The sequence below is a fragment of the Rhinolophus hipposideros genome (assembly GCF_964194185.1).
Source record: "Rhinolophus hipposideros genome assembly, chromosome: 20".
Taxonomy (NCBI): domain Eukaryota; kingdom Metazoa; phylum Chordata; class Mammalia; order Chiroptera; family Rhinolophidae; genus Rhinolophus; species Rhinolophus hipposideros.
In genome coordinates this window covers 37,883,374-37,898,926 of record NC_138066.1, presented here as the reverse complement: position 1 = coordinate 37,898,926, position 15,553 = coordinate 37,883,374, and the positions used below count along the sequence as shown (strand labels likewise).

The following is a 15,553-nucleotide window of genomic DNA, read 5'->3' as shown; positions in this document are numbered from 1 at the left end:
GCCCATCTCTGGGCCACCATGTCAAAGGGCTGGTGGCTGGGGTGGCTCTGGGGACCGGGGTGTAATGTGATGGGATTGCTGTGGGCAGCAGCAAATATAAAACTGGTGAGATTAACTCTGTGTGTGTCTCTGTGGGGTTGAGAGAATGTGGGTGGTGGATGGGCGCTTGCTCAGGGGTCCCCTGGAGAGGGCAGTCAGGGTGGGCAAATCAGACACTGTTAAGAAAGTGTACAAACTTTACTGGAGCACATACATACACACACGCACACCTGTGGATAGGGAAGAGCACCTGGCCACAGGGTCCACAGAAATTGGAGGAGGGGATGGCAGCTTGTAACGTGGCTCCTGCCACAGCCCCCCTTCTGATAGGTTAGGCCTTAGATTAAGGCCCCACCTCTCATGATGATAGGAGGGATTCAGAAGGAGGGGTCCAGGATAATTTGGTGTGAGAGAGGTGCTGGGGAGGCCTGAGCAGTGGGCACCTCTGAGCAGGGTCCTGGGGCTACGGAGTCTTCAGTCTTCAATCCCTCTTCACAGCAGCTGTCTCGGGGCTGGACCCTTCAAAGAAGTGTCCCAGCTCATGGTCTCCCTGCGTAAACACTTGGTGCCCTTGGCCCCACAGCGGAAGCCAGCAGGACAGCAGTGGCGCTGATCTGCACAACAGATGCCCTGGATGGTCAGAGGAGGGTGTGAGAGCTGGACAAAGTGGGACCTGGCCCAGGCCCATACGTAGTCCCAGGATTGGGGGCGGCACTGACCTGGCGATAGGGACAGCAGGCCCAGCCCTCATGGCTATCTCGGCAGCAGGTCTGGTTATCATGGCAGAAGTGCCCCTCCCCGCAGTCCACGTTCCCCACATCCATGTGAGGGCCTCGGGTCAAGTGGGCAGCTTGGTGGGCAGAACCCACCTCCTTCTCACAGGTTCGCGCCTTCACATTGCAGGTATACCCAGCCGGACAGCAGTGCTGGCGGTCCTCACAGCACACAGCCTGGGGTTACAGAGCAGCATTATGCTCTTGTCCCCCTCTCTGCCCGGACTCAGCTCCCTTCTCCAGGGGCAGGCAGATGAGTACTCACGTGGGGCAACTGGCAGCAAGCCCAGCCGCCACTTAGGCTTGGGCAGCAGGTCTGCCCCACTGGGCAGCTGGTGTGCTGGTCACAGCCCATGTCTCTGGGGTGGGACACAGAAGCCCGGTGGGCAGGAATCTTCTCCAGTCCAGCTACTATCTTGTTCCCCCTCTGACACTGCCCCTCAGCCAAGCAAGTAAAGCCCTGGGGGCAGCAGTGCTGGTGGTCCGAGCAGCAGACAGCCTGGGGAGGGAGCGGGCAGAAAGGATAGTCTAAGAAGCTACTACGTGGGATAGAATTCTGAGCCCCTACCCAACACCACTCCGCCTCTCCTGCTCACAGCTCCTCCAGCTGGGAATGAAATCTGACAGAGCTGGTGTGTCACTGTGGACTAGGCAGAGGGCAGAAGAGCAAGGTACCAGGAGTCTGGCCACCTGCCCATGCCAAGACACTGTCCCCCAATGCTATACCCCTACCCATGCACCTCTGGGATAGGACAGCAGCCCCACTCCCCAGACGTGAGTCTACAGCAGGTATTGGAGGAAGGACAGCTGAAGACGTTATCACAGGGGACATCACTCTCCATGGCTCGGGGGTCTGGCAGGCTGAGGTGGGCTGGGGCCTGCTTCCTCCAGGGCAGGGAGCGGCCTTCCTGTTCACAGGTACCCTTCTCTGTGTCACACTTAAACCCGGCCGGGCAGCAGTGTACATGGTCCTCACAGCACACAGCCTAGGGTAGGTAGAGCGGGAACAGTGGGCACAGGGGCCTAGCTGGCTGCCACCATCTGATCAGCCCGGCCCACCCACCATTCGTGGGTACCTGGACAAAAGGGCAGCAGCCCCAGTCCCCTGACTGTAGGCGGCAGCAGGTGTAGTCGTCTGGGCAGCTCACCTCCATGTCACACTTCACCTCCTGTACTGTGAGTTAGGCAAGGAAGACAGGTCAGCAATGGCACTGGGGACCGTCTGGGGTGCCTACCCTTTGCCGGTTCCACAGCTGGGACCAGATGCTGAGGATGGAGGACCATCCCTGGCAGGGATCCTAAGGCAAAGCCCAATGTGGAGAAAAGGGGGCTGTACCTGCCCTGGCCCCTCCATGGGGGTCATCAGTCCCCCATCCCCATATCTGTTCCTGGAGCAACCTGGAGGAGAGCTCCTCCTAGGCATGTGGAATGGTCTGTGGCCTGCCTCTGGTACCTGTGTGTGCCGGTAGCTTGGTGAGGAGGTCCGTAGCGTTCTCCTTAGAGAGGCACTTACTCAGGACCAGGTCACACACCGTGTCCTGGGGGCAGCAGTGCAGGTGGTCTGAGCAGCAGATGGCCTGGGGGAGGCAGGGGTGGGTCTTTGTGATTCCAATTGAGCACAAGGAGCAGCCAGGCCCACAGCTGGCACTGCCTCAACCCCCCACTAGGGGGTAGCATGAGTCCTGAGCAGCCAGGCTCCCAGCAACCAGCCAGCCAGCCCCACCCCCTGGAGTCCCTGGAAAGCGGCTGTGGGCACATAGCCCAACTGGCTACAGACCCTCACTCACATTGGGCATTGGGCAGCAGCCATACTTCCCATTAGGCAGCTGGCAGCAGGTAGAACCATCAGGACACTGGGACCTTGTATCCGGGCACATGACCCCTGGAAGGGAAGAGAGGAGTGAGGGGCAGCCAGGGTGGAGGGGAACTTTTCCCCAGGTAAGAGCCAGGCAAGGCCTCTCCTCACTCCCAACCCCCAACCCAATGCTCTCCCATGTCTTCACCTGCCCTATTAGTCCTTTGTGCAGGGATCTTCTTTGCCAGAGGGTGGGTGCCCGTGGCTGTCAGGCAGCGGGCATGAGCCAGGTCGCAGGTGGTACCATGGGGGCAGCAGTGCACCTTGTCTTCGCAGCAAAAAGCCTGAGAAGAGATGGTCCCCATTCTGTCTTTGCCCCCTCCAGCCAGTCGCTTGCCCCCAATGCCGTCCCCATCCCGCCATCTTCCCAGACCGGTACCTGGGGCATGGGGCAGCATCCCCAGGAGCCATCAGGCACAGTGCAGCATGTGGAGGAGTTGGGGCACTCAAAGTCGCTATTGGGACACTGGACGGCACCCAAGGCGTTGGTATCTGTGGATAGGACGACCCAGGATTCCACCAACGCAGTCAGTGAAGGTCATTGCCCCCATCACTCAAGGAGCTGGCGGCACCAGGGCCTGCAGGCCCAGCTACAGAGGGACTGGGGGACGGGCACTAGGGTTCAGTGTTCTCCCAGGCACTCCTAAGCCACTCTCCCACAAGCCAGCAATATGTCTCAGCAATATGGCACAGGGCAAGGGCATTCATTGACTGGCTTGGCATTAAACCAGCCCCGTTTGGCCTCTCCCCACCCCGGCAATGCCTGGCACTGGGCCTAGAGACTTGCATTCTCTCCTCCCCCTCCTATGCCCAATGCTGCCCCTTTGTCCAGAGCAGGGGAGTTGCTTAGTACAGATGCCACATGAATGAGGGCATGAGAGCAGGAATCAAGGTCACCCAGCCGACTGGGCTCCTGGGCACTCCGGCTCTACATGCTGCCCATCCCCTGGCCCTCCACCTCCACCCGGGCTGCACCTGATCTCCGGAAGCAGGACTGCCCATCAGCACTGCAGTGGAAGCCCTGTGGACAGCAGTGGCGGCCATCCCCGCAAGACACGGCCTATGGGACACAGAGACTCCTGGGTTGACCAGGCCCTTTTACCTGGGGGTGGGAGAGTGCAGGAAAAGTGTAAACACATACCTGAACCCCTCCATCGAGCTTATGGCACCCTTACCTCTGGGAATGGGCAGCAGCTGGAAGTCCCTGAGACAGTCAGGAGGCAAGAGTGGCCAGGAGAGCAATGGGCATCGATCTGGCAGGGCCTGCCCAGACGCCTGCTCAGCACTGTGGGCCATTTGTCCTGGAAAGTGAGGAGAGGATGAATGGGAGGACCAGAGTCTGGTCCACTCCTGTGGCCCATTCAAGACGACCCTTTGGGAAATCCCAGCTGCCAGCTTTTGCCTGGGCTGAGGGTACTCACTAGAATGGGATTGCAGCAGCTGTAGCTGGCTCCTCCAGGGTCCAGGCAGCAGGCCACAGGGCAGAGCTGTCCATCTGGGCACTGCGTTCCAGCCACCAATCTTGCCACTAAGGACACCCAGATCACCAGGGTCCACATGGTCCACCTGCAGAATATCAAGAGGCATTTGGCACCTAGCTTAGTCCACGCCATCCCTGATTCTGGGGCCAATCTCCTCCCAGGCCCAGGACTATGTGAGCCTCCCCACAACAACTTGTCCAGGGAGGAAGCAAGTTGTGCTTTCTGAGATTCAGTTTCCTACATGTGTCCTGTACGTGTGTCACACCTGCACCAACGCATGTACACCCATGAGCATGAATGCTGACATGAGTACATATGAATCTGTGTCCCCAACACATGGTCTAGCACTTGAGTCTCTGGGTGAGTGTGTAGACATGTGGGCATGTGAGAATCAGGAAGATTTGTGGCTTTTGTGGGTCTGATCTGTGGGAAATGAGACCACTTCTGGGGGGGGAGGGGAGGCCATCAGTAGCCATGGGAAGATGTGGCTGGGGTGCAAGGAGAGTACCGTCCTGAAGAAAAGTCAGGGTTCCACTTACCCAGAGAGCCCCTCCAGATGCCTCCTCGTCTGATACGGTGCTCACACCTGCACTCTGCAAAGGCCTATTGGTGAGAGGTCACATGATGACATGGTAAACCACGGGGTTGTGAAAGTTGTGAAAAGGGAAGTGAGGTGGCCAGTGGAGTCTAGGCTGCCTCCCCCAGAGGCCAGCCACAGCCTACCCACTGACTGTCCTCTCCTTACCCAGGGAAAGGGACACACAGGCTGGGTCAGCCTTTAAGACACCTGTGTTCTAATGGTCCCCCAACACCACCAGGCCCTTTTAGACGCCCAAGCGTACCATAGCCCTACCTTGGCCTCTCCCCCTACCCTAGAGCTGAAACTCAGCTGCACAGGGAGAGAAACCACGAGTGCCCACTCAGCTGCTGCTCTGAGTCAGTAGAAAGAACTAGCCACGGTCTGTGGCAGGGGAGAGGTGGGGGAGCGTGCAGCCTCTCGCTTCCCACACAGCTTCCCCATGATCAGCCAGCCCTGCTAGTTCAGTGGGGCAGGCCTGGGAGACGTTACCCTCCCTGCCTAGAGGGGCAAAAACAGCAATGTTTGCTAAGCCTCTCAGGAGCCAGTTTAAACACTCTATATTTTCTTTCTTCTTTGCAACCACCAACCAAAGTAGTAATTATTACCTTTACTTTTCAAAGGAGGGAACTGAGGCTCAGAGATGTTAAGCAATACACCCATTTTATATATCAAGTCATGGAGCTAACAGGCTTTGATGGCTCCAGGGCATATTGGAACTGGGTTCATTTCACAGGTGGCACTATGAACAGTGCATGGGAATGAACAAACCCTGAGAGGATAGAGGCCTGGGGTCCAAGCAGAGAAGGGGGACAGAAGTATTTCCGGGACAGGACAGAAATGGGAAGAACATGCGCTGCCTGGATACTGCACTTGGTCCTAGACCTACAATTGCCACTGATTGTGAGTGCCTCAAAGTTTGCTCCCTGTCTCCGGGCCTCAGTTTCCACTGAGTGTTCATGGACAGCGCAAGCGCACTGCGTGGCAGGGTCGCACACACATGGTCACTCACATCCTCTCTCCCTCACCTGCCTTCCCTCAGAGTCCCCTCCCCAGCACAAAGACCATTCCCAGGAGGCCATCTCCCGCCAGGTAAGGATGAAGAAGGCTGGTTCTAGACCTCGGTCCCTTTCAACTTCTCGGGGCCCACAGCTCCCAGGCATTTACAGCTGGCCCCACCCACTTCTTGGCTTAGGCCAGAAGGGGTGCCTGTCGGTACAGATCTCAGACTATTCAGCACCCTAGTTATTTATTTATGTTTATTTTCCTTTTTGCGTATCCTGAGGTTAGGGAGTATAGTGTATGCATCTACTGAACACACGTGCACACACACTCAGGACCAGGGATGGGGGAGGAGAGGGCCCAGTTCCTCTCAGGAGTGTTCTGAGCTATGGCCTCTCTCACCCCACGCCATCCACATGGCCACACCAGAGAGGGACAGGAGCCTCTTCAAGCCCCCAGATCTGTCATCTTCCACTAGATGGCATCCCCCCAATGCTGAGTACCAGGAGGAGAGAGAGATTCCCAAAAGGTGAAACAATCCAACTACGAATGAGCAGGAAAAAGTGGCTGGGAGAGGCGGAAGTCAGCTTGTCCCACCCTCAAGAGAGGAAGTAATGGAGAGCCAGACACAACCCTCCCAAGTCCCTACTGCCTTTGAGAAGGCCTGAGTCTCAAGTCCAACTCCCAGCCCTCTGAGCTCCTAGCCAGGGTGGGCGCCTCTCCCTCTAGGAGACGCCGTGGGCACTACCCACCACCAGCAGCAGCACCAGCACCAGCTGATGGGGGGCGGAGGTGGTTCAAGAACGGAGTGGTCCCTGCTTTGGAAAAAGGGGCTGCAGCTTCCGGGATGCTGGGATGTAGAGGGAGATTGCCCCTTTCTAAGGGGGTCACTGCCATTACTGCTCACTCCCACCCTTCATAAAACTCCCTCCAATACATCGCAAACCCCCAAAGGAGATTCTCTAAGTGAATCTTCTCCTGCCTCCCAGCTAAAACTCCAGAGGAACGTCAAGCCCCACGTCCCCATGGCCAGGCCCTTGAAGAAGCAAGGGAGAGGTCTGCGCAGCCGACCTCCTTACCTGTGTCCCGTTTGGCACTCGCTGGGTAGCAGCCACCCCACAGCTCCAGAACTTGGGCCTCGCAGAGCGATGGCCCGCCCACCTCAGTTTCCATTGGCCAGATGTCCGGGCTGTCGTCCTCCCATTCGCTACTTGTCGACGTAGGGGCCGGGCCATCCTGGAGTGCTGTGCTTTTCTACTCAATACACTCACCTCCCAGCCTGACTCTCTCTCCTACCCTCCATTTCTAGGAATCATGTGATCGGAAAATCATGTGATCCTCTGGCTTGCTCAACCCGGCTTCGGGTACCGGCCTCGCAGCCTCCTGCGGCCGCCTAGTACAGTTTGCTGGAGACCGGGCAGCGTCTGTCTGGAGATACTGACAGCCAGGGGAACTGCCCCTTCAAGGGTGCGTTCAAGGGCATTTAAAGGATGTCCGCTTCTGCATTTGGGACATTTGTGCGTCCTGTTTCTATTCTATTCAACAAATTCAGATTAAACTTTGAGGTTGAAGGAGAGTTGTAAGGGTACCAGGATAAACAGCCCTCAGGCCTTTTCCTCAAGGTGCTCACAGCGGAGGATAGGGTGGAGTAGGGAGACAGACTCAGATTAAATCTAATTTAAGGTACAACGTCGTGTGCCAAATGCTGTAGATGGGTATAAGGAAGAAGTAGTAGGTTAGCTCTAGGCGGGAAGAAGAGATTTAATTCTACCTTGGGGGCAAAGTTTTGAACTGAGTCTGGGAGAATTTTAACGTAGATCGGAAGAGCATGAAGAAATGGCTACAGGGGAAGCTGGGGAGAGCACTAGGAAACCAGATGGAAAGGGCAGCCTTGGGCAGGGATTGAATGCCAAGTTCAATGGACTAGGCTTGAGGAGTTGCTGGGTGCCTGGCCCAAGGCTGGGCAGGGGATGAATACATAGTGGAAATGGCTTACTAGTATCAGATGGTGCTGCTTTCCAGGAATTGACATGGCCAGTGAGGAGAGAAAAGGTACTACATAGAATGGATTAGCCAGCAACAGAGCCAGACTGCTCAGTGCCAAAGGGCCTTGTCCAGGCAGAGATAGGTGATGGGAGATGCACCAGGAGAAAGGAGAGGCCCAGAGAAAACCTGGTGCTGGGCCTTGGAGGAAGGAATGGAGAGTGCTGCAGACTAAGGGAAGAGCTTGAGCTGAGTGTGAGGCTGGGATAGGGGCCAAATAGGAGTCTGGGTAGGGAAGCATGGCAGGGTTGAGGAATTCTATGGCAGCACTGCTCAGCTTCATGTTAGAGAGGGTCCGGACAGTGAGTAAGGCTCCTGCTGAGAATCTGATACTGTTCTACACACTGGTACATTTGTGCATATTTTCCTTCCTGTGTATCCTGAGGCAAGGGGTTATAGCTTATGCTTCCATTAATAAAGCACATGCATGCACACACAATTTTTATTAAATGTTAGGCAAATCAATAAAGTAACCTATTAATCACAACTACACAGAACCAGAAGGAAAAAAACACTACAGTGACTAAAATAAGTCAGCCCTCTGTATCTGTGGGTTCCACATTCACAGGTTCAACCAACCAAGGATCAAAAATATTTGGGAAAAAATGTTACATTGTTGCTGATGTGCACTATATCGTTAGGCCTATGATGGTTGTGTCTCTACTGAACATTTTTCTCTTGTTATTATTCCCTAAACAATACAGTATAAAACTATTTACATAGCATTTACATTGTATTAGGTATTATAAGTAATCTAGAGATGGGTTAAAGTGTGCAGGAGGATGTGCACAGGTTAAGTACAAAAACTGCCATTTTATACAAGGGACTTGAACATCCATGAATTTTGGTATCCATGGGAGGTTCTGGAACTTATCTCCTGCTTATACCAAGGGATGACTATATCACAAAATCTGTAAAGAAGTGATTTTCCCCACCAGGGACATTTGGCAGTGTGTGGGTACATTCTAGGTTGTCACAAGGTGGGGGGAGTGCTATTGGCATCTAGTGGGTAGAGGCCAGGGATGCTGCTAACCATCCTACAAAGCGGAGGACAGACCTCACAACAAAGATTATTTTGCCCCAAATGTCGGCAGCGCTGAAGTTGAGAAATCGTCTTGATTACCATTGTTTTATAGCAAGTTTTGAAATCGGGAGAAGTAGGAGTTCTCCAACTTCTGTTTAAGATTGTTTTGGCTTTCCTCAAATTTTTATATGAATTTTAGGATCAGTTTCTGCAAAGAAAGACAGCTGAGATTTTGATAAGGAACGAACTGAATCTGTAGATCAATTTGGGGTGTATTGCCATCTTACTAAGTCTTTCTATCCATGAACATGGGATGTCTTTCCATTTATTTATTGGTTTCTTTTTTGACAGTTGCCAAGTATTCCACACTATAGATGTTACATAATTTACTTAACCATTCTCATTTAATAGACTTTCACATGTTTCCAATTTTTTGCAGTTACAAATAATTATGCAATGAATATTTGTGAACATGTCTGAGTGCATATGAGGGGGTAAAATTCCTAAAAGTAACATTGCTGGGTACATGGTATACACATTTGAAATGTTAATTTTTCCAATTTACACTCTTAGTCACAGTATTTAGAGGAACTTATTTTCCATAATCTCATCAGCATTGGATAAGCCACTTTAAATTTTTTTTGCCACTTAAAATTTTTATGACAGAAGTTATTTTCTGCTTGTTTTAGCTGCATCTTCTTGACGTCAGGGAAGCTGAGTATTTGTGCATATGCTTATGCTGTATAAGTATTTCTTTTGTGAATTACCTGTTCTTAACTGTATTAGTCAGGGTTCTCCAGAGAAACAAAACGAATTGCTGTGTATATAGAAAGAGATCTATTAAAAGAAATTGGCTCACCTGATTATGGAAGCTAGTAAGTCCAAAATATGCAGTGTGAGCCAGCAGGCTAAAGACTCAGGAGAGTGGATGATGCAGATGAAATCCTAAGGTAGTCACTGGAGAATTTCCTCTTGCTTGGAGAGGCCAGGCTTTTTGTTCTATGCAGGCCTTCAACTGATTGGAGATGGCCCACCCTCATTGTGGTGGGCAATTCGCTTTACCAACAATTTACCAATTAATCTTATCCATAAACACCCACCAAGTTGACAGATAAAACTATCTTATCATCCTTTGTTCATTTTTCTATAGTGTTTATATTTTTCTTGTTGAATTGTGAGAGGTTTTTATATATTCTAGATATTACCTATCTTGCAGATATTTCCTCTAATCTGTCATTTGTATTTTATCTTTGATTATGATAACTTTTGTGGTCAGAAGTTGTGTTATTGTTACGTCACCTGAAATCTGGCAATCAATCTCTTCCCCCATGACTTCTGCCTTCTCCGCTTGCTTAAGCAGTTATAAATATGTTCTTCCTAGTCCATTTCTATTCCTGCTGTAGCCCCAGCTGGACTGGACCTCAGAGGCCAGCGCTTTGCTGGATTGAGGCACCACAAGTGACAGAAGACCCCACTCAGAAGCCTGGCACGGAGAGGCCCCTGGAGGTTCTTCCAGGGCAACTCCGAGGTTGCGTTCAGAGGTGGTGGTCTGGATACAGGACTAGAGAGCTCCCTTTTCTCTTCCTCCTTTCACTTCTCTCATTCTATCCCTGTTTCTTCCAATCGCCCCTTCAGGGTTTTCTTCATTCAGAGTTACTGTTCTGCTCCCACAGAAGAGTCACAGCTGGGGCCTTTCCCCTCTTAGATCTTGAGTTGCCGGATAAGACATAAGATGCCCAGTTAAATTTTAATTTCAAGTGAGAAACTAATTTTTTTAGTATAAGTGTGTCTCATGCAACACCCGAGACATAAAAATTACTCCTGTGTCTCTCAGATTAAAATTTAACTGGGCTTCTTGTGTTTTTATTTGCTAAATCTAGCAGCCCTGAAGACTAAGGTTCAAGTGAGGGCAAAAGAACAGCGTCCCCCTCCCACATGCTACTCCTTCCCCTTCCTGCCTGAGTCACCTTGGGGTGAGCAATTGTTGCCCCAGTTCCTGAGGCGCCTGCCCTCCTCATCAGGCACCTGACTGGTGCCTGTGGGACTTGACGAGACCCGAGGCCCTCGAGGCTGTCTGGGTGGGTGTGGGGGTGGGGAGTCACGAACAGGCCAGTGTCTGGGCCAGAGGCTATGGCAGGATATTTGGCAACAGAGGTACTGGACAAAGTCAGGAGACCTGGGTTCTCATCCCAGCTTGCTTAGTGCCGATGGGCAGGCCACTTTCCTTGTTGCTTTTTAGTGACACTAACGTTAATAAGTTCTGATAACCCACTACCATCGGACCAGCCTCTTGTTGCTTTTTAATCTATTAGTATTTTTATCAAAATGTAACATGCAAATACATTTTAGTCCAATTATCACACAAAGCAGCACTCTTGGCCTCTCTTTTCCTACCCCAGACATCCACTTTCAAACCCTGTAAAAGTTTCATCTGTGAGTTTCCTTTGCATCTCTAAATCAGTATGTTTAAGGGAATTCTTGATTCGCCTTTGGCCTCTGTGCCTTCTTCTGGGTGGTGGGTGAGCAGTACCCTATTCCCTCTCAGCTGGGAGATTCAGAGTGTATAGGAGCTGTGGCTGCTCCACCTGTCCCTAGGGACAGGACCACACCTAAGTGCAGGTGGAGTGATGCTGGATGGCATCTTTAAATCCAGTTGTGGGGGGCAGGATGTGGGGTGGTGGAAGGAGAGGGGAGGGGAGAACGGGGAAGGGAAAAGCAGTCTGGAGAAGCCTGGGAGGGGAGTGACTTACTTGGCTCTGCAGAGGCCCTGGCTGGAGGGGTCCTCTGACCCAAGGTTCTCAGCCCCAGTTGCCCATTGGAATTACCTGGGGGGTGTTTGTAGCTACAGAGGGTCTGACGTGCAAGTCTAAGGACCTCTCATCTCGCTGAACCTCTTTATGCAACGAGGAACCTGGTGCTCAGTGAGGACACTCCTCTCGGTCCACCTTCCTCTCATAAGCTGCAGGCCTTGACTTAACCTCCCTGCCTCAGTCTCCTGGTCTGTGCACTGAGGAGATTGACAAGGAGGCCCTCCCCGCCATGGAATGAGGGAATGCCTACGGAGCCCCCAGCACAGGGCCTGAGCCAAGTATGAGTTCAATGAATGATTCCTGCCCTCAGGCCCTCACAGCACCACCCCCTTACACCTTACCTGAGAGATTGCCCACCGCCCCTTGGCCCACCTCACTCTCTCCTCCCTAGCCCTGGCCCACATGTCCTTCCTCCCAGAAACCCAACTGGATCCACCATGAGGCTGCACCCTTTCCCATCCTGCTTGGCCTGATGTCCAGAACTCTGTCCACCTGGGGCAATTTACACCGGGTCCATTTCAGACTCCTGTGCAGGGCACCCCTCAGACTGAAACCATCAGGTTCCCTCAGCCAGACAAGAGTCAAAGTGGCAGAAGGAGAAGCAATCGCTCAGTGATGGGGTAGGGTCGGGGAAGACATGGGGTATGATTGGCTTGCTGGGGCTGGGCTGGCTTCTCCCATCCAGATGTGGGAGCATCTGCCCCCTGCAGAAGAGGGATGGAGCGTTGCTGGTTTAAAGTTTCAGTTTCTTATCTTCTGAGAGCAGTGGATGATCTGGAGAAGAATTTCCAGGTGGGGGCAAACACTGATCCCAGGGAGTCTCCAGGAAGCCAGAGCGGCCCCAGGACAGGCAAGTGACAGGGGACAGGAGTCAGCTCTTGCCTAGAACCTGGACAATAGGCTGCGACCCAAGCAGTGGGACCACGTCATTGGCTGCTGGTCTCAAATTCCAGATCTGCCTCTTACCAGCTGGTGCCTTTGGCTTATTCTTTGACCCTACATGCCTTCATCTGTATAATGGAGCAATTGTAATAATCTACCAGGGCATTCAGGAGGACCGACTGCTAACACATCTATGGAAATTGCCAGGCACACAGTCGTCCCTCAGTAAACTATCATTTCCTTCCTTATCACTCCTATGTTTGAAAGAATTTTGATAACCAAACTGCATTTACTCAGAACTAAGGAATTCATTTTCTTATTAAAATTTACAACATCAATGATAATAAAATCTGATCCCATTAGAATGAAAAAAGAAAATCCAGCCAAATCCAAGACAGGGGCTCAGGTCCTCCAAACCCTTCGCAGGCGCAGGCCCTGGGCCCACATGTAAGGACACCCTGCCTCACTCCTGGAAGTGGGTGCTCACTGATCCTGGAAGGCTTGGGAGGGACAGAGCCCCAATGGTGATCCAGCCAGTGTCATGCCTTCTGGTGGGTACAGGAAGTACCCTTCCCCATCCTATACCTTTTTCTGAACTTGAGAATCCCCTGGGGGCAGCTATGCCCCTGAGTGGTTGCTGCATTGCTGGTGGACACCAGGAGTTGGAGCCCAGCTTTTGCCAAGGGTAGCGAGTGGGCAGGTTGGGTCATAAAATGGAAGGCCGCTTGGGTTGTGAGCATTGTTGACTAGTTGGAGCTGGGATGTTAATGAGCTACAGAGCTGGGTGGGGTGGGGAAAGGGAGCAATGAAGCAGGACGATGTTTTGCATACCTACTCTGCGCACGTCACTAAGTTCTTATAACCATACTGCAAAGTATTACCTCCATTTTAGAGATGTAGAAGACGCGGAGGGTTTTGTCCGGGGTGGGTATCTAGTCCAAGTCAATCAGACCCCAGAGATCTTGCCTGCAACCCCAGGCCCCAACTGAATGCTGACAACAGCGCGCCCCAGTCCTCCCTCCCAGCCCTTCCCGCCCACCTGAGCTTCCCTGGCCCTTCTCCAGGCAGGCTCCCTACGACTGGGAGATACCTTCCTGGTCCAAGTCACTTGAACAGGTTTTTTAACTCCTCTGAGATGCAGTTTCCTCATCTGTAAAACGGGTGCACAGTAACCCCCACGTGCCCTCTACACATTTACGTGAGGTTCAAATTGGATGGTAGATGTGAAAAGACCAGTGGGGGAGGGGTGGTGGAGTAGGACCAGGAATAGTATTCTTTCCATTTTAAAGGTGAAAAAACACAGGACCAGAAAAGAGACAAGTTCCCCTAACAAGTTAGCAGAGAAATCTGTACTCAAATGTACTTCAGGGGACTGTAATTCAGTCTCTTATATTAGGATGGTTGCCGGTATACTTGAGTTTGGTGTTTTAAAAAAAGTGGGTCCTGCTAATGTTTATCGAGATTCACATTGTGCCAAGTTCTGTACCAAGTTCTCCTTTAATCTTTAACACAACCTTGCCAGGTAGGTACAATTATTATCCCTGTCTTACAATGAAAGGAGTAAGCCTCAGAGAGGTTAAGCAACTTTACTGAGATCATGTAGTTGGAAAGGCATGAAGCCAGAAATTAAATCCAGGGCTGGTCCAGAGCCTGTGTTCGTAACCATCACAATATTCTTTCAGTGTAAGTTGCTGTGACATCCGGCCTCTCTGGACTGAGCACTTCCTTTCATCCCAGCCTGCTCCACCCTCCCTTGACCTTCACCATGGGTTAATCTCCAGCAATACTACCTGACTCCCTAGTTCTTTCTTTCTCTAGGCCATCTGAGGCTCTCTCTATCACATGACCGATGGGTTCACAGATATCATTACTGTCTGCAATTATCTTAGTTACTCATTTGTTTGTGTCTCCACTACAAAATGTGAGCCAGAGATGTGGCTTGCCCCCTGCTGTCTCTCAGTATCTACAACAGTATTTGGTACACAACAAACACTGAGAAATTAAAAAGAAAAAAGAGAAACACTCAATAAATCAAAGATGAGAGAGAGAGAGAGACCAAACCTTTGGTCCAGGCCCAGCTGGGGCTGCTCCTCCCCACTTTGGGTCACTATGACCAGGACTCAGCCTTGGCATGGCCACACTGGTCAGGTGGCAGACATACTCCAGGCAGCCTTGGTCAGAACCTGCATCCCCCAGAGGCAAGGCCACTACAGGGATGGGGACATGCTTGGTGTGCTCATGGTCCTTTCTGGGGTTTTCAAGAGAATCAGATCCGAATACTGCTTTGGGTAATATGTGTTTTGTAACTCTCCTTTAATGAATTTTCGGAAATGACATTCATAGACAATATAATTTTCCTATGCACGACGTTTTTAGAAATCCATATAAAGTTCACAGAGTAAATATATAATACTTACACATATAAAGTATGTGTATAATATACAGTATACAGTATAACATACTGTATAAAGGAATATAGAAGAAAAATAAAAAGAAAGTAAAATAAATAACATGTATTTCTGTATGTGAAAGCTCAGGCTCCACTCCGCAAGAGAACAGAAGCTTGCAAACGCGCGCAAATCACTGGCGCTGGAAAACCTGAGCCACAAATGCAGGCTTTTACTGGGCCGTTGTGTTAGCAACTCAGCTCACATGGGCCAGGTAGCCACGGGATTTTCTAAAATTGTGAATGACCCTTGGTAAAGTTCTAACGGAGACAGAGCCAAATCTTCCCTAGGGTTGCATGGTAGTTTTATTCCTGGAAAATTCAATGTATTTTAAAACCATTCAAAAAAGATGTGGGTGAAATAGAACTAGCTATGATTTTATAACAAGTCTCCCCAGAATGACAGGGGAAAGTTGAGAGGCGTGCGGGACAACTCCTTGTTGTGTCCTACTGTCCCACACTTTATAAGATATTTAGCGTCACTGTCCTGCCATCTGTCAAACGCCAAGGGCCCCAATGTTTTAGACTTCATCAATTTCCTAAATGTCCCCTAGGGGGCGGTAGCGCTCCGATCGAGATCAACGGCCTGGTGGTATTCGTCATGTGAAGGGACTGTCATGC

At 51.4% G+C, this 15,553-nt stretch overlaps 1 protein-coding gene across 2 annotated transcripts; it reads right to left on the bottom strand.

Annotated features, from left to right (window-relative positions):
• Positions 1–218: 218 nt before the first annotated feature.
• GRN (granulin precursor) lies at positions 219–7,402 on the bottom strand. Of its 2 annotated transcripts, XM_081029910.1 has the most exons (14): positions 6,807–7,402; positions 4,688–4,751; positions 4,089–4,233; positions 3,843–3,968; positions 3,643–3,727; positions 3,047–3,159; positions 2,816–2,951; positions 2,600–2,694; positions 2,266–2,389; positions 1,889–1,986; positions 1,553–1,798; positions 1,078–1,311; positions 759–989; positions 219–669 (listed from the first exon to the last, which is right to left on the bottom strand). In XM_081029910.1, the coding sequence occupies exons 3-14, from the start codon at positions 4,224–4,226 to the stop codon at positions 532–534; spliced, it is 1,764 nt and encodes a 587-aa protein (XP_080886036.1). In that variant the 5' UTR covers positions 4,227–4,233; positions 4,688–4,751; positions 6,807–7,402; the 3' UTR covers positions 219–531. The 2 variants fall into 2 exon arrangements, with proteins under 2 accessions (XP_080886036.1, XP_080886037.1); XM_081029911.1 differs by lacking the exon at positions 1,553–1,798 and having other exon boundaries at positions 6,807–7,049.
• Between the last annotated feature and the right edge of the window lie 8,151 nt (positions 7,403–15,553).

What these genes read in the sequence shown, in the direction of transcription:
- GRN (XM_081029910.1), bottom strand. Translation starts at nt 4,226, where the DNA reads ATGTGGACCCTGGTGATCTGGGTGTCCTTAGTGGCAAGATTGGTGGCT. An exon ending in ACAAAGGACTAATAGGGCAG is followed by an intron (nt 2,695 to 2,815) that starts GTGAAGACATGG and finishes CTTCCCTTCCAG; the next exon opens with GGGTCATGTGCCCGGATACA. An exon ending in GCTGCTGCCCTTTTGTCCAG is followed by an intron (nt 1,799 to 1,888) that starts GTACCCACGAAT and finishes TACCTACCCTAG; the next exon opens with GCTGTGTGCTGTGAGGACCA.